Below are 26425 nucleotides of genomic sequence, written 5' to 3'. Positions count from 1 at the left end.
TTTGGACTGCTTCTATATTTCAGGAAACACTGTCACCAACTAAGAATGAGGATAGGGAAGGAGGAATAGGAATCTTAAGGTGAGAAAAGGAACGAAAGTTATCCAGGAAAGTGGTCATCTTATTCAATAATTTTTCAATTGAAATGGCTGCCATCTACCCCATCTGAAATTCTGGGTCCAAATTTAATTGTTTTTCTTCCACCCAGAAATAAAAATCCATCTCATTTCAGCTTAGTTCTTATCTTTAGCCCTCTTCTTTCTTACAGGTCCCTGCTAATCTAGAAAACTGATAGAACTTGTCTTTACGACCCTGTTCTGGTTTGCTAATGCTGCTGTTATGCAAAATACCAGGAATGGATTGGCTTTTATAAAGGGGGTTTATTTGGTTAGAAAATTACAATCTTAAGGCCACAGAAGTGTCCAAACTAAGGCATCAACAATAGAATACCTTCACTGAAGAACAGCCAATGGTGTCCAGAACACCTCTGACAGCTGTGAAGGCATGTGGCTGGCGTCTGCTGGTCCCGGGTTGTGTTTCTTTGCTCCCAGGTTGCATTTCAAAATGGCATTTCCCAAAATGTCTCTGGGCTTATCTTTCTTAGCTTCTTCAGTTCATGGGCATGTAAGCATCGGGGTCCTCTATTAGTTTCTCCAGAGCAAACTCTGGGCCAGCATCTCCAAACATCTCTAAGCGTCAGCATCAGTGTCAGCTTTTAGCTTCCCTCCAAACTGTCCTTCTCAGCTGTTCTGAGTTTGTGAGCTCTTTTATAGACTCCAGTGATTAAATCAAGACCCACCCTGAATGGGCAGGGTCCATATATCCATGGAAATAATTTAATTCAAACATTTCACCCACAGTTGATTAAGTCACATCACCACGGAAACACTCAAAAGATTCCAACCTAATCAACACAAATACGTCTGCCCCCACAAGACTGCATTAAAGAATATGGTTTTTGGGTGGACATAATATATCCAAAATAGCACAGACCCTGATTGCTCAAACCTATAAATTCAGGAAAACTCTTAGATTCTAGTCTCCTTTCTAAAATATATTCATACAATTCTAACAGAATTTGCCACATTACCATCATGAAAGGTCATGAGAACCAGCTTTCTCTTTGGTAGCTGCTAGTTATCCCAGCATTCTCCAACTCCACAAAAAAATACATCATTATACATTGCCTATATACAACCAAATTACAATGCAGAAACACAGTCATTCTTGGGTAAGATTTATATTCATATGCTAATCCTAGATGAAAACCACTTGAAAGTTCCCTACTCCTACACAGGCTCTAATCCCATCTTCACCCTCCTACTAACTTGATGACAGACAAGTTAACTCACCTGTTTCAGATAATGAAACTCCAAAACAAAACAAAACAAACAAACAAAACACAAAACAAGCAAAAAACACGTTGTACTAAACCAAAGAAACAAATGCAAACCAATATAACTTATCCTAGGAATACATCATATTAACAGAAGAAAGACAAAAAACCCACATGATAATCTCAATAGATATAGAAAAAGCACTTAACAAAATCCACACATTCTGATGATAAAAATACTCAACAAACTACAAATAGAAAGGAACTTCCTTAACTTGATAAAGGTCATCTAGGAAAAGCCCAGAGCTAACATCATACTTAATGGTGAAAGACAAATATTTTCCTCAAGGACCAGGAACAAAGCAAAGATGTTCTCGTCATCATTTCTACTCAACACTGTACTGGATTATCTAGTCAGCACAATTAGGCAAGAAAAAGGAATAAAAGCATTCCAGATTGAAAAGGAAGAAGTAAAACTATCCCTACTTGCATATGACATAATCTTTAGTATTTAAAAAGAATCCTAAGGAAGCCAATTAAAAACTATTACAATTAATAAATGAGTTCAGCAAGATGGCACAAGACCAATATACAAAATCTACTATATTTTTGCACTTGCAATGAACCACCCAAAAATGAAATTAAGAAAACAATCCCATTTTCAGAAGTATTAAAAATAATAAAATACTTAGGAATAAGTTTAACAAAACTGCAAATTTTAGACACTAAAAACAACAAAACATTGCTGAAAGAAATCAAAGAAGATGTAAATGAATAGAAAGACATCCCATGTTCATGGATTGGATGGCAATACTCCTCAAACTGATCTATAGATTTAAAGTAATCCCTATCAAAATCCCAGCTGGCTTTTCTTGCAAGAACTGACAAGCAGAACCTAAAATTCATATGAGAATACAAGGGAGTCAGAATAGCAAAAACAACCTTGAAAAAGAAGAGCCATAGTGGAGACTTAGACTTCCCAACTTCAAAATTTACTATAAAGTCACAATAATCAAATAGTGTAGTACTAGCTTAACCATAAACATACAGGTCAATGGAACAGAATTAAGAGTCCAAAAATAAATGCTTATATATATGGTCAATCAATTGGCTTTTTTACAAGAGTGCCAAAATAATTCAATGGAGAAAAAATAGTCTTTTCAACAAATGGTGCTTGGAAAAATGGATAACCACATGCAAAAGAATAAAATTGGGGCCCCACCTAACAACATACACAAATATTAACTCAAGTGGATCGTAGACTTAAACGTTAAGAAATAAAAGCAAAAAACACTAACAAGAAAACTTAGGTGTAAATCCTTGTGACTTGGTTTCAACAATGGATTTTTAGATGTGACACCAAAAGTGCAAGTAACAAGAGAAAAAATGGACAAATTGGATTTCATCAAAATTAAAAACTTTTGTGTTTCAAAGGATACCATCGAGAAAGTGAAGACAATCCATGGAATAGGAGAAAACATTTGCAAATCATATATGCGATAAGAGATCGATATGTAGACTATATAAAGAACACTTTAACTCAATAACAAAAAGAAAAATAACCCAATTATAAAATGCACAAAACTGAATAGATTTCTCCAAAGAAGATATACAAATGGCCAATAAATGCATGAAAAGAGACTCAATATCAAGGGCATCAGTAAAATGCAAATCAAAACCAAAATGAGATACTGCTTCATACCTGCTAAGATGGTTACAATAAAAAAGAAAGACAATAACATTCACTGGTAAGAATACAGAGAAATTCGAATCCTCATTTATTACTGATGAGAACGCAAAATGGCATAGCCACTTTGGAAAACAGTTTAGGCAGTTCCTTAAAAGGTTAAACAAAGCCTCCATATGGCCCAGCAATTCCACTCATAGGAAAATGAAAACATATATTTGCGCAGATATATGAAAACATATATCTGCACAAAAACTTGTAACTAAATGTTCACAGCAAAATCATTCATAACAGCAAAGAAGTGGAAAAACTCCAAATGTCCATCAACTGTTGAATGGATAAAAAAAGTTTAGTACACCCATACAATGAAATATTATTTGACAATAAAAAGGAATGAAGTTCTGATACATGCTACAACATGGATGAACTTTGACAACATTATGCTAAATGAAAAAAGCCAGTTACAAAGACCACATATTGTAAGAGTCCATTTATATTAAAAGTCCAGAGTAGGCAAATCTATAGAGACAGAAAGATTAGTGATTGCCTAGGGCTGGAGTGAGGCACAGGTTTAGGGGAAACAGAAGGCAACTGCTCATGACTACAGGGTTTATTCTGGGATGAAGAAAATGTTCTAAAATTGACGGAAGTGATGGTTGTACAATCCTTTGAATATACTAAGAAAAAGTGAATTCTACAGTTCAAATCGCTGAATTGTTTAGTGTATGAATTATAACTCAGTAAAGTTGTTAAAAGAACAAAATAACTGTTAACAGCTGAATCCAGGATATTATTACTTCAAAGAATATGATGGAAGTAGATTGTTAATCTGGTAAAATAACCAGTTAATCTTGTTACATGAGTAATTCTGACTTATTTTCAATGACCTGGCTAGAAGTTTAGGCATTTATGGAGACATAACCTAAGTTCTTTTCAGCACTTTAACATTAGAGAAAATAGGAGAGAACAATTGTCAGTATCTGTCTTTAATTTATAATATTAAACCTTTTCATATTTTGTGTTAGGAAATACTATGAAGAAATACCAAATTTATACTAAATATAGAAATTTGTATTTCAACTGATAGGCATGTCACTCACCAATTTTTTTAAGACAGGAAAATAAGGCAGGCTTTTACTCACTTTGACTGCAGGTTCACTTTTGAAATGTCACAATTATTTCACATGGGAATGTTGAGCATTCAAAAGACAGAGTTTATTTACCTTTTTATTTGAATAAAAAATAGAAATTAAATATAAAACCTATGTCCAATGTCACCAAATGGGGAAAGAGGCAATAAATAATTTTTTTTTAAATAGGAGAGAAAAATTTTTTAGAATAAAATGTGTACCAAATTCAGATTCTTCTCATCTCCAAATGTTAAACACAACTAGAAAAGTTAACAACAATAGTGGCCACTGATGCTTAGAAACTCCTTTCACCTTCTTTTATGCTTCACCCAGACACTTTCAGTTTTGTCAAAATGCAAAGGTACATTTAGAAAGATGGTAAATGAGATTATTTCTAAGATTTCTCATGACCTCTTGTGGATCAGAGCAGAGCAAAGTAAGAGAAATTTTACTGGTTTGATCGTTTTTTAAAACTCCGTGTGGTTCACAACAAAGAGACAAGTTTGGAAGTCACCTCTCAATCTTGGTCCCAAGGCAAAGACTGAAACAGCACATACAATCTACTTATGGAGATGGCTGGTATGTGGGACAGTCTTTCTTTTCAGAATTATACATCTTATATACCTTATCTTTTCCTAAATAATCTCTAAGGGTTGATTTTCAGTGAAGACTGAAATACTACCAATTGATTTCACATTCTTCTTACAGATTTTTCAGAGATCGTCTGTGTACAGAAGCAAAGTTACGGATGGCAGTTCGAAGAGCTGAGTTCCCCTCAGGGATATCACAGGAATTGATGACTGAATGGAGTGCCCGAGTATATGCTGCAAATAAAGTAATGAATGAAGTCAAATTCTGAACAAATTTCCTGCCCTCTTTCCTTAGTATTGCTTCTCTACCCAGAATCCCAAAGGTACTAACTTTAACTATCCATTGAATAAATATTTATTGAGTACCTACTACATGCCAAGCACTCTGTGAAGAGAAAAGATAGTGGAGAGGATACACAGAAAATAATTAAATTGCAGTATACTATTTCCAAAACAGGCATAAAGTATGTCATCACAGAATGACGTTGGGAATGAATGAATAATTATTTAGAAAAGGATGGAAAAGAGCTCTAGAAGTGGTAATATTTAAGATGTGTCTTGAAGGATTAATTAATAGGAGTTAAGGAAGAAAGGTATTATTTTGTGAGCCACAAAAGGTGCAAAAGAATATGGCATATTCTGTAAATAGCAAATTTGATAAGGCTGGAGTCTGGCATAGGGCCAGACAGAAAATATGGCATCATAAGCATTTTGTACTTTAAGTACTGGGCACCCTAGAAGTTTTAGAATAGGAGAATGGCATGATCAGATTTGTGTTTTTAAAAGTATAATTTACAGGACCAATAATAAACTTCTATCATGCAGATGGGGCAGTAGGAATACAAATACTGGCAGAATTTTCAGTATGTACATGAGACATACAGAATCTCTAGTCTATGTAAATCAATATATTTAAGGACAGACAGAAAACAAAAACATCAGTGACAACAGGAAGGTCTCCATTTTCCCTAGCAGGGACTCTTCATAAAGACAGAGCTTATACTGTTCCCCATTTTGCTGAGTCCTCTGGCAGAACTTGCAGCCTAATGTAGATTTATATGGTAAAAGGTCTGTGATAGATAACATTAAAGTATATGGATAACAGGGAACTCAACTGGAGAGAGTCCTAATTTAGATCGCCATAAAAAGCAAGTTCTAATATTCTTCAGTTAAAGGAGGACCTGGACCCCAAGTCTCCCTATGGTGGAGTAAGCTGGAAGTATATCCCCAGCATAAATGAGGACAAGAAGATAACAGTTCTCAAAGAACTATATCTCACTATAATTATTTTACTGCCCCATAGGCTTGTTGTGTAAAGGGTTATAATAGTCTCTATATACAGCAAATACACACTGAATGCTATGGTACTACTACTATCACTGTTACTTTTTTGTGTTATCAGGCCCCAACTATCCTTCAAGAAACTGACCTCTGTGATTTTTGTAGAAGATACAATTGTTGGCGCAGGTATCAGGATGAGCATCCCAAAAATCAGGACCACAACAGCATAGTGGAGGTAAAGTAATATTATACAGCTGCATTTTCTCCTGGATCTGGGCTCTTAAAGCATCCACATATCTATGAAGATACAATATGGACAGATGAAGTGAATCACTAGGAAGACAGTGGGCATGAATTCACTAAATGATTAGTCCTGATTTTACTACCAGCTTTAATTGTTAAAAGTATTTCATATCTCTACATTTCAATTCTTCCTCCTTGTACTGGGAAATAACATTGGGGAAAATGTAGTATTATTTCCTAGAAGCTTTAGGCAGTTAAAAAAAATTGGTAAAGTCTGTATCCCTCACTGAGGGAAAGTGTGAGAAGACACAGCCAACTACCTTTTAAGGAAAATGACAACACTGACTTCTGACCAAGTCTGCTCTAGGGCCAGAATTTCACACATAACTTTTCAAAGTACCTTATGTATTCCTTTTCTCTCTGTTGCTGTTTCTCTCTGGCTCCTTTTGTTTCTTCAAGTTGTAACTGGGCTAATCTCTCACTCAACGTCTCCCCTGAATGTGCTTCATCATGAAGGGTCATTCTCAGGATCCTCTGCTCTTCAGCATAACGTTGCTGCTCCTTCTTTTTCTTGATTCTGAGAATAAAACCATAATACATTTAGGAATTTCATAAAATCATTGTTTAGAATGAGCTTCTAAATCAAAATAACTCTAGACATTCCCAGAAACAAGGGAGTCAGGAAATTAGTTTAACAACTAACATATCTTCAAAAATTCCTGCTGGCTAAAGTTTGAGTTTATCCTGCAGCTCATCTATATACATAGGCTATCAAAAGGAAATGATTAATGGTTAAAATTAAAAGCTTTCCATAAGAATCCTAGTGCGAGAGCCTTCTCAGATTAAAACTACGAGTAGCAAGGACTTGCCTTTCAGGCTAAAATGGAGTAACAGGGACCAGATTTGCCCACCCACCTTAAACAATGAAAAAAAGAGAGACAAAAGACAAGAAATATTGGTTTTTGTGCTGGTTTCTCTGTACCCAGAAAAGACCAGGTTCTTTTAATCCATTCCTGTGGGTACAGACCTGTTGTGGGTAGGACATTTTGGTTAAGTTATTTCAATTGAGATGTGACCCACTCCATTCAAGGGGGTTCTTAATCCTGTACTGGAGCCTTTGTGAGAGGATAAAAGACAGAAATAGCCAAGAGAGCTGAGAGAGAAAAGCCCTAGAAAAGCTGAGAGGACCCACAGACAAAGTCGCTGAAGGCAATGAAACCCAGGAGTGAATAACCAACAGATGTTGTCCATGTGCCTTCCCATGTGACAGAAGTGTCCTGGATACCAGCAGTCTGTCTTTGGAGTCCAGGTATCATCGTATTGATGACTTAATTGGGACATTTTTGTGGCCAAAGAACTGTAAAATGTAAGTTAATAAATACCAACTGTAAAAGTCAATCCATTTCTGGTATATTGTATTCCAGCAGCTTTAGCAAACTGAAACAGTTTTCAAGACTTTGGATATCAGACAACGAAAGGCAGCGATCCCTGAGAGATAGGAAACAGACAAGGTAAGCCCTATAATTTCCTGGTTTACTATTTTAAAACTTTCTAGGCAGGGGCTCAGGAGTAGAGCAATTGAGGTGGAGCCTGGTGGACACCCTGAGTTGAAAAGGTGGAGCTGAGAGTCCAGAGAGACAGAGGCAACTAGAGTTCATAGGAGAGAATACCAGAGAGGGGAAAGGTATTCAGAGAGAGAACCCCAGAGATCTACAGAGTACTGATCAGTGCATAGATATAAGGAAATGACCTGAGGCCAGGGGAAGAGCCATCCAAAAGGATAAGAGGTAACATTGCCAGGTTTAGTGACTGTGCCAGTTTGGATATATTATGTCCCCCGTAATACCCCATGTTCTTTAATGCAGTCTTGTGGGGGCAGACGTATTAGTGTTGACTGGGATGGAATCCTTTGATTGTTTCCATGGAGATGTGACTTAGTCAATATGGATGAACTGTTTGACTGGATTATTTCCATGGAGATATGGACTCTGCCCATTCAGGGTAGGTCTGGATTTAATCACTGGAGTCCTATAAAAGAGCTCACAAACAGAAGGACCTCAGAGCAGCTGAGAGGGGCATTTTGGAGATGGCCGCTGAAAGCAGACTTTTGCTGACACTCTGGAGATGCTAGCCCAGTGTTTGCTCTGGAGAAGCTAAGAGAAGTCAAAACGCCCCAAGAGCAACATTTTAAAGAAAACACAGGAGCTGAGAGAGGAGCTAGAACACAACCCGGAAGAGCAAATGCCAGCCATGTAACTTCCCAGCTAACAGAGGTTTCCCAGATGCCATTGATCTTCCTTCAGTGAAGGTATACTCATGTTAAAGCCTTAATTTGGAAGTTTTCATGGCGTTCGTATTGTAAATTTGTAACCACAATAAACCCCCTTTATAAAAGTCAATCCATTTCTGGTATTTTGCATATTGGCAGCATTAGCAAACTGGAACACTGCCTATTCCCTGCAGTCAGACATGAAAACTCAAAATTCACAGGGCATTGGGTAGAGTATTAGGAAGCACTTGCCTCAGTAGTGTGAAATAATAATTAGTCCTAAACCGCACATTGCTCTGGATCCTCCTAACAAATTGAAAAGCAAAACTCAAAAGAATCTGTTTCTAAGTAACTTAATTGCATCCCAAAACAAAGCTCAAGAAGATTTACAGGAATACAAAAATATTCAGCAATAAACATGGTAAAATTCACAATATCTAGCATCCAAACAAAGATGACCAGGCAAACACAACTCATAATGAGGGACTAATCAATCAAAACTGACTTAAAACTGACACAGTTGTTAGAATTAGCAGAGAAGCAGATTAAAACTATTACTATAATTATATTCTATATATTTAAAAAGTTAAGTATGGACATGGAAGATATAAAAAGGCTGAAACAACTTCTAGAGATGAAAACTACAATTTTCTGAAATGAAAAATACACTGAATGGGTTTATTGGCAAATTAGACATAGCAGAAGTAAATTTGAAAGCAAAGCAGTAGAAACTATCCAAAATGAACCACAGAAAAAAGAATCCAAAAATATAAAAAGAGAACCAGTGAGCTGTTTAACAACTTTAAGCTGCCTAATATTTGGGTAATTGAGTCTCTGAGGAAAGAATAGTGAAGGACAGAATAAAAGAAGAAACAACAGCTGAAAACTTTAGGAATTTAATGAAAACTCTAAACCCACAGATCTAAGAAGCTCAATGTGGGATCTAATGTCCTCAATGGGGGAGGACAACAAAAACTTGTTAACCTAGAATTGTGTATCTGGCAAAAATTTTTCCAAAACTGATGAAATAAAGATGTTTACAGACATTCAAAGCTCAACAAAATCATCACCAGTAGACCTGTAACTACAAAAAATTTTTAAAGCATACCCTTCAGGCAGGAGGAAAATGCTACTATGGGTAATGTGTATAAGATTGTTATTATTATTTAAATCTCTTTAAATGATAACAGTGCATTTTGGAGTTTATAGCACATGTACAGGTAAAATGCATGAAAACAATAACAGGAAGTCTAGGAGGGGAGAAATGGAAGTCTACTATGTAAGATTCTGGTACTACATGTGAAGTGGTATAATATCACTTGAAGTCAGACTATGATAAGTTAGAGAGTATGCTAATAAGCCCTACAACCAGTAAAACAACAAAACAGAGTTATAGCTGGTACACCAATATTCCAAACAAATGGAATCTAAAAGTATACAATTCAAAAGAAGGTAGAAAAAGAGAAAAGGGAGAAAAAGAACAAATGGGACAAACAGAAAACCCCATCAATAATCACACTAAAGGTAAATGGTCTAAACACCCCAATTAAAAGACAGAGATTGTCAGATTGGGCAAACAGTCAAGAATCAACTACATACTGCTGACAAGAAATGCACATTAAATATAAAGGCACACGTTGTTTTTCTTTTAAAAAAGAGAGAAAAAATAAACCATGCAATCAATGCCAGTAAAAGAGTGGCGTGGATACATTAATATCAGACAAAGTAGATTTCAGGCAAAGAAAATTTCAAGGAATAAAGGAGGACATTTCATAAATACAATTAGCCAAATTAATCAAAGAGACATAACAATCCTAAACATTGATGTACCCAATAACAGTCTTCAAAATACATGAAGCAAAACTGATAGAACTGTCAGAAAACATAAACAAATCCACAATTGTAGTCAGAGATTTTAATACCCGTATCTCAATTGTTGATAGAATAAGTAGGCAGAAAATCAGCAAACATATAGACTTGGTCAACATTATCAACTAACTTGGCCTGAATCTTACATATAGAACAATCCACACATATTTATAGGATAACAAAATGCATATTCTCCTATTGTAAAGTTCTTCAACTTGGAACATTTACCAAGATAGACCATATTCTGGCCCCCCAAAAACAAATAAATAAATTCAAAAGGATTCAAGTCACATGTAGTATACTACGTATTTCCTAACCACAATGAAATTAAATTAGCAATCAGTATCAGAAACATCCTCATAAAATCCCCAAATAGATCAAAGAATAACCAATAGATCAAAGAAGAACAGAAAAGGGAAAATAGAAGGCATTTTTAAACTCAATTTGAATATGAAAATCAATTTATGGGATTCTAGTAAAGAAGCATCTAGGAGGAAATTTATAGCACTAAATGCCTATTTAGAATAGAAGAAAGGTCTCATATCAATGACATCAGCTTCTGTAAAGAAGAAAGCAAAAAAGACGAGGAAATCAGAATGGGTTGTGGGAAAATGGAGTAAAGAACTCCAGGAATTAGTCCTTCCACTGGAAAATTATTCAAAAGGCAGGAATGCTCTTAAACAACTATGTGGAAATTCCAGAGGCCAGAAAAACATCATACAGCATCCAGGGAAAAGCGGGAGGAAAAGGCTGATAAAGCACAGTAAAGAACAATAAATTGCTCTCTCTGAGCAGGAGCTACTAGTGTCCATCCCCTACTCTTGCAGCACGCTGCCCCTGGCAAGCTCACTGGAAAAGAAAGGGACATAAAAACCCTCTTCCCCAAGACTATGGATGGGCACGGCCAAGCACTATTCATGGCTTTTGATTAGTGACTTTGGATTGCTGGAGGCTCAGCTTTGAGGGTGGCCATTGCTTCAACACAACCCAGACAAAGGAAGCAGGAGCAACTGTTTCAACCAACTCTGGACAAAGGACACAGTGTAGGGGACTTAAAGATGCTTCACTTTGTCAGGGTTCTGGGGGACAGTGAGTTGAAGGGTTGCAATTGCTAGGCAGGCCAAGAAATCTCAGCTCTGGGGAGACATGGAAGAATCTCTTGGCACCCTTTCTGATCCCCTTCCCAGGGTACTTTGGAGTCAGTCTGTGACCACTATGTAGGTCTCTGGCCATGTTTCAATTGTGAAAAACTCACTTAGCAGTCCTCTCTGGTATGCCGCTCCTTCAAGAATTTTCCTGCAGGCAAAAGCAATGTGAGACAATAAAAAGAGTGTAAGAAACTATAGAGGCTGACAGTCTAGTAGGTCAACGGCCTACCAGCTTCAAACACGAAGGAGTAGGAGGTCTATCTCGTGGGAAAAAGACAGGACAACCAAACTCCTGTAAATAGGGGAACTCCAAAGCAAACAAACAAACAAACAAACAAAAACTAACAAGCAAAAGCCCAAGACAAGACACAGGCCAAGTATAACAGGGAAAGCACTGCACAATGCATTTGACTTGGACAGACCTTCCTGATAGGAGGTCTGAAGTTCAAGAAAATCTGTCTTGTAACAAGCTGACTACAAAATCTAGAAACAGATATCTCAGGGAATAAATGCCAGAGTTAACATTTTAAAATATTAAAACGTACAGTATGCAACAAGAGTACAAGACAAAAAAGAAACAGGAAATGATGGCCCATCCAAAGGAAGAGGATTAAAATCCAGAAAATACCAATGAAGAAGACCAGAATGTGGACATACCAAACAAAGTGTTTTTAAAAATGATCTTAAAAAATGCTTAAGGAGATAAATGAAAATACAGAGAAAGAATTAAAGGGTATCAGGAAAACAGTGAATGAGCAATATGAGAATCTTAGCAGAGACAGAAAATTTAAAAAGAAACCAAACAGAACTACTAGAGCTAAAGACCACAGTAGTTGAAATGAAAAATTCCCAAGACAATTTCAACAGCAGATTGGAGCTGGTGGAAGAAATAATAAGTAAACTCAAAGACAAGACACTTAAAATAAGTTGGGCTGAGGAACAGAAAGAAAAAAGAATTATAAAAAGTGAAACTAGCCTAAGACACCTCTGGATACCATCAAGCACACCAATATACACATTATGGGAGACCCTGAAGGAGAAAAAAGAAAGGGGACAGAAGAAATGTTCAAAGAGAGAACGACAGAAAAGTTCCCAAGTTAGCAAAAAATGTGAATATGTACATCCAAAAAGCCCAGAGAACACCAAACACGATAAACATGAATAAAAATACACCAAGTCATATATGGATCACATTATTGAATGCAAAGGACAAGGAAAGAGTTCTGAAAGCTGCAAGAGAAAAGAAATATGTTACGTACAAGGGAGTCTCAATTAGATTGAGTGTCAATTTCTCCTCAGAAACCATGGAGGAAAGAAAGCAGAGGGTTGAAATATTTAAAGTACTGAAAGAAAACAACCACCAACCAAGAATTTATATCTGGTGAGACTTTCTTTCAAAAATGAGGGAGAGGGGGCAAGATGGCAGACTGGTGAGCTGTATGTTTTAGTTACTCCTCCAGGAAAGTAGGTAAAAAGCCAGGAACTGCGTGGACTGGACACCACAGAGCAATCTGTCTTTGGGCATACTTCATACAACACTCATGAAAACATGGAACTGCTGAGATCAGCGAAATCTGAAAGTTTTTGTGGCCAGGGGACCCGCGCCCCTCCCTGCCAGGCTCAGTCCCGGGGGAGGAGGGGCTGTCACCTCCGGGAAGGAGAAGGGAGAATTGCAGTGGCTGCTCTTATCGGAAACTCATTCTACTGATTCAAACTCCAACCATAGATAGACTGAGACCAGACACCAGAGACTCTGAGAGCAGCCAGCCCAGCAGAGAGGAGACAGGCATAGAAAAAAAACAACACGAAAAACTCCAAAATAAAAGCAGAGGATTTTTGGAGTTCTGGTGAACACAGAAAGGGGAAGGGCAGAGATCAGGCCTTGAGGCGCATATGCAAATCCCGAAGCAAAGCTGATCTCTCTGCCCTGTGCACCTTTCCTTAATGGCCCTGGTTGCTTTGTCTATTAGCATTTCAATAACCCATTAGATCTCTGAGGAGGGCCGTTTTTTTTTTTTTTTTTTTTTTTTTTTAAATCCTTTTTGCTTTTTCTAAAACAATTACTCTAAGGAGCTCAATACAGAAAGCTTCAAAGAATTGAAATTTGGGCACGTCAAGTCAAGAGCAGAACTAAGAGAGCTCTGAGACAAAAGGCAATAATCCAGTGGCTGACAAAATTCACTAAACAACACAACTTCCCAAGAAAAGGGGGGTGTCCGCTCACAGCCACCATCCTGGTGGACAGGAAACACTCCTGCCCATCGCCAGCCCCATAGCCCAGAGCTGCCCCAGACAACCCAGTGTGACGGAAGTGCTTCAAATAACAGGCACACACCACAAAACTGGGCGTGGACATTAGCCTTCCCTGCAACCTCAGCTGAATGTCCCAGAGCTGGGAAGGGGGAGCAGTGTGAATTAACAGAGCCCCATTCAGCCATCATTTGAGCAGACTGGGAGCCTCCCAACACAGCCCAGCAGCCCAGAACTGCCCTGGGGGGACGGCACTCACCTGTGACATAGCACAGTCATCCCTCAACAGAGGACCCGGGGTGCACAGCCTGGAAGAGGGGCCCACTTGCAAGTCTCAGGAGCCATACGCCAATACCAAAGACTTGTGGGTCAGTGGCAGAGACAAACTGTGGCAGGACTGAACTGAAGGATTAGACTATTGCAGTAGCTTTAAAACTCTAGGATCATCAGGGAGATTTGATTGTTAGGGCCACCCCCCCCTCCCCGACTGCCCAGAAACACGCCCCCACATACAGGGCAGGCAACACCAACTACACACGCAAGCTTGGGACACCAATTGGGCCCCACAAGACTCACTCCCCCACTCACCAAAAAGGCTAAGCAGGGGAGATCTGGCTTGTGGAGAACAGGTGGCTCGTGGACGCCACCTGCTGGTTAGTTAGAGAAAGTCTACTCCACGAAGCTGTAGATCTGATAAATTAGAGATAAGGACTTCAACTGGTCTACAAACCCTAAAAGAACCCTATCAAGGACAGCAAATGCCACGAGGCCAAAAACAACAGAAAATTATAAAGCATATGAAAAAACCAGACGATATGGATAACCCAAGCCCAAGCACCCAAATCAAAAGACCAGAAGAGACACACCTAGAGCAGCTACTCAAAGAACTAAAGATGAACAATGAGACCCTAGTACGGGATATGAAGGAAATCAAGAAGACCCTAGAAGAGCATAAAGAAGACATTGCAAGACTAAATAAAAAAATGATCTTATGGAAATTAAAGAAACTGTTGACCAAATTAAAAAGATTCTGGACACTCATAGTACAAGACTAGAGGAAGTTGAACAACGAATCAGTGACCTGGAAGATGACAGAATGGAAAATGAAAGCATAAAAGAAAGAATGGGGAAAAAAATTGAAAAACTCGAAATGGACCTCAGGGATATGATAGATAATATGAAGCGTCCGAATATAAGACTCATTGGTGTCCCAGAAGGGGAAGAAAAGGGTAAAGGTCTAGGAAGAGTATTCAAAGAAATTGTTGGGGAAAACTTCCCAAATCTTCTAAACAACATAAATACACAAATCATAAATGCTCAGCGAACTCCAAATAGAATAAATCCAAAAAAACCCACTCCGAGACATATACTGATCACACTGTCAAACATAGAAGAGAAGGAGCAAGTTCTGAAAGCAGCAAGAGAAAAGCAATTCACCACATACAAAGGAAACAGCATAAGACTAAGTAGTGACTACTCAGCAGCCACCATGGAGGCGAGAAGGCAATGGCACGATATATTTAAAATTCTGAGAGAGAGGAATTTCCAGCCAAGAATACTTTATCCAGCAAAGCTCTCCTTCAAATTTGAGGGAGAGCTTAAATTTTTCACAGACAAAGAAATGCTGAGAGAATTTGCTAACAAGAGACCTGCCCTACTGGAGATACTAAAGGGAGCCCTACAGACAGAGAAACAAAGACAGGACAGAGAGACTTGGAGAAAGGTTCAGTACTAAAGAGATTCGGTATGGGTACAATAAAGGATATTAATAGAGAGAGGGAAAAATATGGCAAACATAATCCAAAGGATAAGATGGCCGATTCAAGAAATGCCTTCACGGTTTTAACGTTGAATGTAAATGGATTAAACTCCCCAATTAAAAGATATAGATTCGCAGAATGGATCAAAAAAAATGAACCATCAATATGTTGCATACAAGAGACTCATCTTAGACACAGGGACACAAAGAAATTGAAAGTGAAAGGATGGAAAAAAATATTTCATGCAAGCTACAGCCAAAAGAAAGCAGGTGTAGCAATATTAATCTCAGATAAAATAGACTTCAAATGCAGGGATGTTTTGAGAGACAAAGAAGGCCACTACATACTAATAAAAGGGGCAATTCAGCAAGAAGAAATAACAATCGTAAATGTCTATGCACCCAATCAAGGTGCCACAAAATACATGAGAGAAACATTGGCAAAACTAAAGGAAGCAATTGATGTTTCCACAATAATTGTGGGAGACTTCAACACATCACTCTCTCCTATAGATAGATCAACCAGACAGAAGACCAATAAGGAAATTGAAAACCTAAACAATCTGATAAATGAATTAGATTTAACAGACATCTACAGGACATTACATCCCAAATCACCAGGATACACATACTTTTCTAGTGCTCACGGAACTTTCTCCAGAATAGATCATATGCTGGGACATAAAACAAGCCTCAATAAATTTAAAAAGATTGAAATCATTCAAAGCACATTCTCTGACCACAATGGAATACAATTAGAAGTCAATAACCATCAGAGACTTAGAAAATTCACAAATACCTGGAGGTTAAACAACACACTCCTAAACAATCAGTGGGTTAAAGAAGAAATAGCAAGAGAAATTGCTAAATATATAGAGACGAATGAAAATGAGAACACAACATACCAAAACCTATGGGATGCAGCAAAAGCAGTGCTAAGGGGGAAATTTATAGCACTAAACGCATATATTAAAAAGGAAGAAAGAGCCAAAATCAAAGAACTAATGGATCAACTGAAGAAGCTAGAAAATGAACAGCAAACCAATCCTAAACCAAGTACAAGAAAAGAAATAACAAGGATTAAAGCAGAAATAAATGACATAGAGAACAAAAAAACAATAGAAAGGATAAATATCACCAAAAGTTGGTTCTTTGAGAAGATCAACAAGATTGACAAGCCCCTAGCTAGACTGACAAAATCAAAAAGAGAGAAGACCCATATAAACAAAATAATGAATGAAAAAGGTGACATAACTGCAGATCCTGAAGAAATTAAAAAAATTATAAGAGGATATTATGAACAACTGTATGGCAACAAACTGGATAATGTAGAAGAAATGGACAATTTCCTGGAAACATATGAACAACCTAGACTGACCAGAGAAGAAATAGAAGACCTCAACCAACCCATCACAAGCAAAGAGATCCAATCAGTCATCAAAAATCTTCCCACAAATAAATGCCCAGGGCCAGATGGCTTCACAGGGGAATTCTACCAAACTTTCCAGAAAGAACTGACACCAATCTTACTCAAACTCTTTCAAAACATTGAAAAAAATGGAACACTACCTAACTCATTTTATGAAGCTAACATCAATCTAATACCAAAACCAGGCAAAGATGCTACAAAAAAGGAAAACTACCGGCCAATCTCCCTAATGAATATAGATGCAAAAATCCTCAACAAAATACTTGCAAATCGAATCCAAAGACACATTAAAAAAATCATACACCATGACCAAGTGGGGTTCATTCCAGGCATGCAAGGACGGTTCAACATCAGAAAAACAATCAATGTATTACAACACATTAAAAACTCGAAAGGGAAAAATCAATTGATCATCTCAATAGATGCTGAAAAAGCATTTGACAAAATCCAACATCCCTTTTTGATAAAAACACTTCAAAAGGTAGGAATTGAAGGAAACTTCCTCAACATGATAAAGAGCATATATGAAAAACCCACAGCCAGCATAGTACTCAATGGTGAGAGACTGAAAGCCTTCCCTCTAAGATCAGGAACAAGACAAGGATGCCCGCTGTCACCACTGTTATTCAACATTGTGCTGGAAGTGCTAGCCAGGGCAATCCGGCAAGACAAAGAAATAAAAGGCATCCAAATTGGAAAAGAAGAAGTAAAACTGTCATTGTTTGCAGATGATATGATCTTATATCTAGAAAACCCTGAGAAATCAACGATACACCTACTAGAGCTAATAAACAAATTTAGCAAAGTAGCGGGATACAAGATTAATGCACATAAGTCAGTAATGTTTCTATATGCTAGAAATGAACAAACTGAAGAGACACTCAAGAAAAAGATACCATTTTCAATAGCAACTAAAAAAATCAAGTACCTAGGAATCAACTTAACCAAAGATGTAAAAGACCTATACAAAGAAAACTACATAACTCTACTAAAAGAAATAGAAGGGGACCTTAAAAGATGGAAAAATATTCCATGTTCATGGATAGGAAGGCTAAATGTCATTAAGATGTCAATTCTACCCAAACTCATCTACAGATTCAATGCAATCCCAATCAAAATTCCAACAACCTACTTTGCAGACTTGGAAAAGCTAGTTATCAAATTTATTTGGAAAGGGAAGATGCCTCGAATTGCTAAAGACACTCTAAAAAAGAAAAACGAAGTGGGAGGACTTACACTCCCTGACTTTGAAGCTTATTATAAAGCCACAGTTGCCAAGACAGCATGGTACTGGCACAAAGATAGACATATAGATCAATGGAATCGAATTGAGAATTCAGAGATAGACCCTCAGATCTATGGCCGACTGATCTTTGATAAGGCCCCCAAAGTCACCGAACTGAGCCATAATGGTCTTTTCAACAAATGGGGCTGGGAGAGTTGGATATCCATATCCAAAAGAATGAAAGAGGACCCCTACCTCACCCCCTACACAAAAATTAACTCAAAATGGACCAAAGATCTCAATATAAAAGAAAGTACCATAAAACTCCTAGAAGATAATGTAGGAAAACATCTTCAAGACCTTGTATTAGGAGGCCACTTCCTAGACTTTACACCCAAAGCACAAGCAACAAAAGAGAAAATAGATAAATGGGAACTCCTCAAGCTTAGAAGTTTCTGCACCTCAAAGGAATTTCTCAAAAAGGTAAAGAGGCAGCCAACTCAATGGGAAAAAAATTTTTGGAAACCATGTATCTGACAAAAGACTGATATCTTGCATATACAAAGAAATCCTACAACTCAATGACAATAGTACAGACAGCCCAATTATAAAATGGGCAAAAGATATGAAAAGACAGTTCTCTGAAGAGGAAATACAAATGACCAAGAAACACATGAAAAAATGTTCAGCTTCACTAGCTATTAGAGAGATGCAAATTAAGACCACAATGAGATACCATCTAACACCGGTTAGAATGGCTGCCATTAAACAAACAGGAAACTACAAATGCTGGAGGGGATGTGGAGAAATTGGAACTCTTATTCATTGTTGGTGGGACTGTATAATGGTTCAGCCACTCTGGAAGTCAGTCTGGCAGTTCCTTAGAAAACTAGATATAGAGCTACCATTCGATCCAGCGATTGCACTCCTCGGTATATACCCGGAAGATCGGAAAGCAGTGACACGAACAGATGTCTGCACGCCAATGTTCATAGCAGCATTATTCACAATTGCCAAGAGATGGAAACAACCCAAATGTCCTTCAACAGATGAGTGGATAAATAAAATGTGGTATATACACACGATGGAATACTACGCGGCAGTAAGAAGGAACGATCTGGTGAAACATATGACAACATGGATGAACCTTGAAGACATAATGCTGAGCGAAATAAGCCAGGCACAAAAAGAGAAATATTATATGCTACCACTAATGTGAACTTTGAAAAATGTAAAACAAATGGTTTATAATGTAGAATGTAGGGGAACTAGCAGTAGAGAGCAATTAAGGAAGGGGGAACAATAATCCAAGAAGAACAGATAAGCTATTTAACGTTCTGGGGATGCCCAGAAATGACTATGGTCTGTTAATTTCTGATGGTTGTAGTAGGAACAAGTTCACTGAAATGTTGCTATATTATGTAACTTTCTTGGGGTAAAGTAGGAACATGTTGGAAGTTAAGCAGTTATCTTAGGTTAGTTGTCTTTTTCTTACTCCCTTGCTATGGTCTCTTTGAAATGCTCTTTTATTGTATGTTTGTTTTCTTTTTAACTTTTTTTTTCATACAGGTGATTTGAAAAAAGAAGGGAAAGTTAAAAAAAAAAAAAAAAAAAAAAAAGAAAAAAGACAAACAAGGGGAAAAAAAAAAAAAAAAAAAAAAGATGTAGTGCCCCCTTGAGGAGCCTGTGGAGAATGCAGGGGTATTCGCCTACCCCACCTCCATGGTTGCTAACATGACCACAGACATAGGGGACTGGTGGTTTGATGGGTTGAGCCCTCTACCATAAGTTTTACCCTTGGGAAGACGGTTGCTGCAAAGGAGAGGCTAGGCCTCCCTGTATTTGTGCCTAAGAGTCTCCTCCTGAATGCCTCTTTGTTGCTCAGATGTGGCCCTCTCTCTCTGGCTAAGCCAACTTGAAAGGTGAAATCACTGCCCTCCCCCCTACGTGGGATCAGACACCCAGGGAAGTGAATCTCCCTGGCAACGTGGAATATGACTCCCAGGGAGGAATGTAGACCTGGCACCGTGGGACGGAGAACATCTTCTTGACCAAAGGGGGATGTGAAAGGAAATGAAATAAGCTTCAGTGGCAGAGAGATTCCAAAAGGAGCCGAGAGGTCACTCTGGTGGGCACTCTTATGCACACTTTAGACAACCCTTTTTAGGTTCTAAAGAATTGGGGTAGCTGGTGGTGGATACCTGAAACTATCAAACTACAACCCAGAACCCATGAATCTCGAAGACAGTTGTATAAAAATGTAGCTTATGAGGGGTGACAATGGGATTGGGAAAGCCATAAGGACCAAACACCACTTTGTCTAGTTTATGGATGGATGTGTAGAAAAGTAGGGGAGGGAAACAGACAGACAAAGGTACCCAGTGTTCTTTTTTACTTCAATTGCTCTTTTTCACTCTAATTATTATTCTTGTTATTTTTGTGTGTGTGCTAATGAAGGTGTCAGGGATTGATTTAGGTGATGAATGTACAACTATGTAATGGTACTGTAAACAATCGAAAGTACAATTTGTTTTGTATGACTGCGAGGTATGTGAATATATCTCAATAAAATGATGATTTAAAAAAAAAAAAAAAAAAAAAAAAAAGAAGAGAAGGAGCAAGTTCTGAAAGCAGCAAGAGAAAAGCAATTCACCACATACAAAGGAAACAGCATAAGACTAAGTAGTGACTACTCAGCAGCCACCATGGAGGCAAGAAGGCAGTGGCACGATATATATAAATTCTGAGTGAGAGGAATTTCCAGCCAAGAATACTTTATCCAGCAAAGCTCTCCTTCAAATTTGAGGGAGAGCTTAAATTTTTCAAAGACAAAGAAATGCTGAGAGAATTTGCTAACAAGAGACCTGCCCTACTGGAGATACTAAAGGGAGCCCTACAGACAGAGAAACAAAGACAGGACAGAGAGACTTGGAGAAAGGTTCAGTACTAAAGAGATTCGGTATGGGTACAATAAAGGATATTAATAGAGAGAGGGAAAAATATGGCAAACATAATCCAAAGGATAAGATGGCCGATTCAAGAAATGCCTTCACGGTTTTAACGTTGAATGTAAATGGATTAAACTCCCCAATTAAAAGATATAGATTCGCAGAATGGATCAAAAAAAATGAACCATCAATATGTTGCATACAAGAGACTCATCTTAGACACAGGGACACAAAGAAACTGAAAGTGAAAGGATGGAAAAAAATATTTCATGCAAGCTACAGCCAAAAGAAAGCAGGTGTAGCAATATTAATCTCAGATAAAATAGACTTCAAATGCAGGGATGTTTTGAGAGACAACGAAGGCCACTACATACTAATAAAAGGGGCAATTCAGCAAGAAGAAATAACAATCGTAAATGTCTATGCACCCAATCAAGGTGCCACAAAATACATGAGAGAAACATTGGCAAAACTAAAGGAAGCAATTGATGTTTCCACAATAATTGTGGGAGACTTCAACACATCACTCTCTCCTATAGATAGATCAACCAGACAGAAGACCAATAAGGAAATTGAAAACCTAAACAATCTGATAAATGAATTAGATTTAACAGACATCTACAGGACATTACATCCCAAATCACCAGGATACACATACTTTTCTAGTGCTCACGGAACTTTCTCCAGAATAGATCATATGCTGGGACATAAAACAAGCCTCAATAAATTTAAAAAGATTGAAATTATTCAAAGCACATTCTCTGACCACAATGGAATACAATTAGAAGTCAATAACCATCAGAGACTTAGAAAATTCACAAATACCTGGAGGTTAAACAACACACTCCTAAACAATCAGTGGGTTAAAGAAGAAATAGCAAGAGAAATTGCTAAATATATAGAGACGAATGAAAATGAGAACACAACATACCAAAACCTATGGGATGCAGCAAAAGCAGTGCTAAGGGGGAAATTTATAGCACTAAACGCATATATTAAAAAGGAAGAAAGAGCCAAAATCAAAGAACTAATGGATCAACTGAAGAAGCTAGAAAATGAACAGCAAACCAATCCTAAACCAAGTACAAGAAAAGAAATAACAAGGATTAAAGCAGAAATAAATGACATAGAGAACAAAAAAACAATAGACAGGATAAATATCACCAAAAGTTGGTTCTTTGAGAAGATCAACAAGATTGACAAGCCCCTAGCTAGACTGACAAAATCAAAAAGAGAGAAGACCCATATAAACAAAATAATGAATGAAAAAGGTGACATAACTGCAGATCCTGAAGAAATTAAAAAAATTATAAGAGGATATTATGAACAACTGTATGGCAACAAACTGGATAATGTAGAAGAAATGGGCAATTTCCTGGAAACATATGAACAACCTAGACTGACCAGAGAAGAAATAGAAGACCTCAACCAACCCATCACAAGCAAAGAGATCCAATCAGTCATCAAAAATCTTCCCACAAATAAATGCCCAGGGCCAGATGGCTTCACAGGGGAATTCTACCAAACTTTCCAGAAAGAACTGACACCAATCTTACTCAAACTCTTTCAAAACATTGAAAAAAATGGAACACTACCTAACTCATTTTATGAAGCTAACATCAATCTAATACCAAAACCAGGCAAAGATGCTACAAAAAAGGAAAACTACCGGCCAATCTCCCTAATGAATATAGATGCAAAAATACTCAACAAAATACTTGCAAATCGAATCCAAAGACACATTAAAAAAATCATACACCATGACCAAGTGGGGTTCATTCCAGGCATGCAAGGATGGTTCAACATAAGAAAAACAATCAATGTATTACAACACATTAAAAACTCGAAAGGGAAAAATCAATTGATCATCTCAATAGATGCTGAAAAAGCATTTGACAAAATCCAACATCCCTTTTTGATAAAAACACTTCAAAAGGTAGGAATTGAAGGAAACTTCCTCAACATGATAAAGAGCATATATGAAAAACCCACAGCCAGCATAGTACTCAATGGTGAGAGACTGAAAGCCTTCCCTCTAAGATCAGGAACAAGACAAGGATGCCCGCTGTCACCACTGTTATTCAACATTGTGCTGGAAGTGCTAGCCAGGGCAATCCGGCAAGACAAAGAAATAAAAGGCATCCAAATTGGAAAAGAAGAAGTAAAACTGTCATTGTTTGCAGATGATATGATCTTATATCTAGAAAACCCTGAGAAATCAACGATATACCTACTAGAGCTAATAAACAAATTTAGCAAAGTAGCGGGATACAAGATTAATGCACATAAGTCAGTAATGTTTCTATATGCTAGAAATGAACAAACTGAAGAGACACTCAAGAAAAAGATACCATTTTCAATAGCAACTAAAAAAATCAAGTACCTAGGAATAAACTTAACCAAAGATGTAAAAGACCTATACAAAGAAAACTACATAACTCTACTAAAAGAAATAGAAGGGGACCTTAAAAGATGGAAAAATATTCCATGTTCATGGATAGGAAGGCTAAATGTCATTAAGATGTCAATTCTACCCAAACTCATCTACAGATTCAATGCAATCCCAATCAAAATTCCAACAACCTACTTTGCAGACTTGGAAAAGCTAGTTATCAAATTTATTTGGAAAGGGAAGATGCCTCAAATTGCTAAAGACACTCTAAAAAAGAAAAACGAAGTGGTAGGACTTACACTCCCTGACTTTGAAGCTTATTATAAAGCCACAGTTGCCAAAACAGCATGGTACTGGCACAAAGATAGACATATAGATCAATGGAATCGAATTGAGAATTCAGAGATAGACCCTCAGATCTATGGCCGACTGATCTTTGATAAGGCCCCCAAAGTCACCGAACTGAGCCATAATGGTCTTTTCAACAAATGGGGCTGGGAGAGTTGGATATCCATATCCAAAAGAATGAAAGAGGACCCCTACCTCACCCCCTACACAAAAATTAACTCAAAATGGACCAAAGATCTCAATATAAAAGAAAGTACCATAAAACTCCTAGAAGATAATGTAGGAAAACATCTTCAAGACCTTGTATTAGGAGGCCACTTCCTAGACTTTACACCCAAAGCACAAGCAACAAAAGAGAAAATAGATAAATGGGAACTCCTCAAGCTTAGAAGTTTCTGCACCTCAAAGGAATTTCTCAAAAAGGTAAAGAGGCAGCCAACTCAATGGGAAAAAATTTTTGGAAACCATGTATCTGACAAAAGACTGATATCTTGCATATACAAAGAAATCCTACAACTCAATGACAATAGTACAGACAGCCCAATTATAAAATGGGCAAAAGATATGAAAAGACAGTTCTCTGAAGAGGAAATACAAATGGCCAAGAAACACATGAAAAAATGTTCAGCTTCACTAGCTATTAGAGAGATGCAAATTAAGACCACAATGAGATACCATCTAACACCGGTTAGAATGGCTGCCATTAAACAAACAGGAAACTACAAATGCTGGAGGGGATGTGGAGAAATTGGAACGCTTATTCATTGTTGGTGGGACTGTATAATGGTTCAGCCACTCTGGAATTCAGTCTGGCAGTTCCTTAGAAAACTAGATATAGAGCTACCATTCGATCCAGCGATTGCACTTCTCGTTATATACCCGGAAGATCGGAAAGCAGTGACACGAACAGATATCTGCACGCCAATGTTCATAGCAGCATTATTCACAATTGCCAAGAGATGGAAACAACCCAAATGTCCTTCAACAGATGAGTGGATAAATAAAATGTGGTATATACACACGATGGAATACTACGCGGCAGTAAGAAGGAACGATCTGGTGAAACATATGACAACATGGATGAACCTTGAAGACATAATGCTGAGCGAAATAAGCCAGGCACAAAAAGAGAAATATTATATGCTACCACTAATGTGAACTTTGAAAAATGTAAAACAAATGGTTTATAATGTAGAATGTAGGGGAACTAGCAGTAGAAAGCAATTAAGGAAGGGGGAACAATAATCCAAGAAGAACAGATAAGCTATTTAACGTTCTGGGGATGCCCAGAAATGACTATGGTCTGTTAATTTCTGATGGATGTAGTAGGAACAAGTTCACTGAAATGTTGCTATATTATGTAACTTTCTTGGGGTAAAGTAGGAACATGTTGGAAGTTAAGCAGTTATCTTAGGTTAGTTGTCTTTTTCTTACTCCCTTGTTATGGTCTCTTTGAAATGTTCTTTTATTGTATGTTTGTTTTCTTTTTAACTTTTTTTTTCATACAGTTGATTTAAAAAAGAAGGGAAAGTTAAAAAAAAAAAAAAGAAAAAAGACAAACAAGGAAAAAAAAAAAAAAGATGTAGTGCCCCCTTGAGGAGCCTGTGGAGAATGCAGGGGTATTCGCCTACCCCACCTCCATGGTTGCTAACATGACCACAGACATAGGGGACTGGTGGTTTGATGGGTTGAGCCCTCTACCATAAGTTTTACCCTTGGGAAGATGGTTGCTGCAAAGGAGAGGCTAGGCCTCCCTGTATTTGTGCCTAAGAGTCTCCTCCTGAATGCCTCTTTGTTGCTCAGATGTGGCCCTCTCTCTCTGGCTAAGCCAACTTGAAAGGTGAAATCACTGCTCTCCCCCCTACGTGGGATCAGACACCCAGGGAAGTGAATCTCCCTGGCAACGTGGAATATGACTCCCGGGGAGGAATGTAGACCCGGCATCGTGGGATGGAGAACATCTTCTTGACCAAAAGGGGGATGTGAAAGGAAATGAAATAAGCTTCAGTGGCAGAGAGATTCCAAAACGAGCCGAGAGATCACTCTGGTGGGCACTCTTACGCACACTTTAGACAACCTTTTTAGGTTCTAAAGAATTGGGGTAGCTGGTGGTGGATACCTGAAACTATTAAACTACAACCCAGAACCCATGAATCTCGAAGACAGTTGTATAAAAATGTAGCTTATGAGGGGTGACAGTGGGATTGGGAATGCCATAAGGACCAAACTCCACTTTGTCTAGTTTATGGATGGATGTGTAGAAAAGTAGGGGAAGGAAACAAACAGACAAAGGTACCCAGTGTTCTTTTTTACTTCAATTGCTCTTTTTCACTCTAATTATTATTCTTGTTATTTTTGTGTGTGTGCTAATGAAGGTGTCAGGGATTGATTTAGGTGATGAATGTACAACTATGTAATGGTACTGTAAACAATCGAAAGTACAATTTGTTTTGTATGACTGCGTGGTATGTGAATATATCTCAATAAAATGATGATTAAAAAAAAAAAAATGAGGGAGAGATT

General features: G+C 37.7%; 1 protein-coding gene across 4 annotated transcripts in view; it reads right to left on the bottom strand.

Moving 5' to 3' along the window:
• Window positions 1–3452: 3452 nt before the first annotated feature.
• CCDC15 (coiled-coil domain containing 15) overlaps window positions 3453–26425 on the bottom strand; it is a 94687-nt gene continuing 71714 nt past the window's right edge. For all 4 annotated transcript variants that reach the window (XM_037841866.1, XM_037841869.1, XM_037841870.1 and 1 more), the window contains 3 exons: window positions 6666–6842; window positions 6171–6319; window positions 3453–4975 (listed from right to left, as the gene is read on the bottom strand). In XM_037841866.1, coding sequence (XP_037697794.1) covers window positions 4854–4975; window positions 6171–6319; window positions 6666–6842 — 448 coding nt within the window. In that variant the 3' untranslated portion in view covers window positions 3453–4853. The remainder of the gene's footprint in view (window positions 4976–6170; window positions 6320–6665; window positions 6843–26425) is intronic.

This window comes from Choloepus didactylus, chromosome 6 (assembly GCF_015220235.1).
Source record: "Choloepus didactylus isolate mChoDid1 chromosome 6, mChoDid1.pri, whole genome shotgun sequence".
NCBI lineage: Eukaryota > Metazoa > Chordata > Mammalia > Pilosa > Megalonychidae > Choloepus > Choloepus didactylus.
This window is presented reverse-complemented; position numbering and strand designations above follow the sequence as displayed.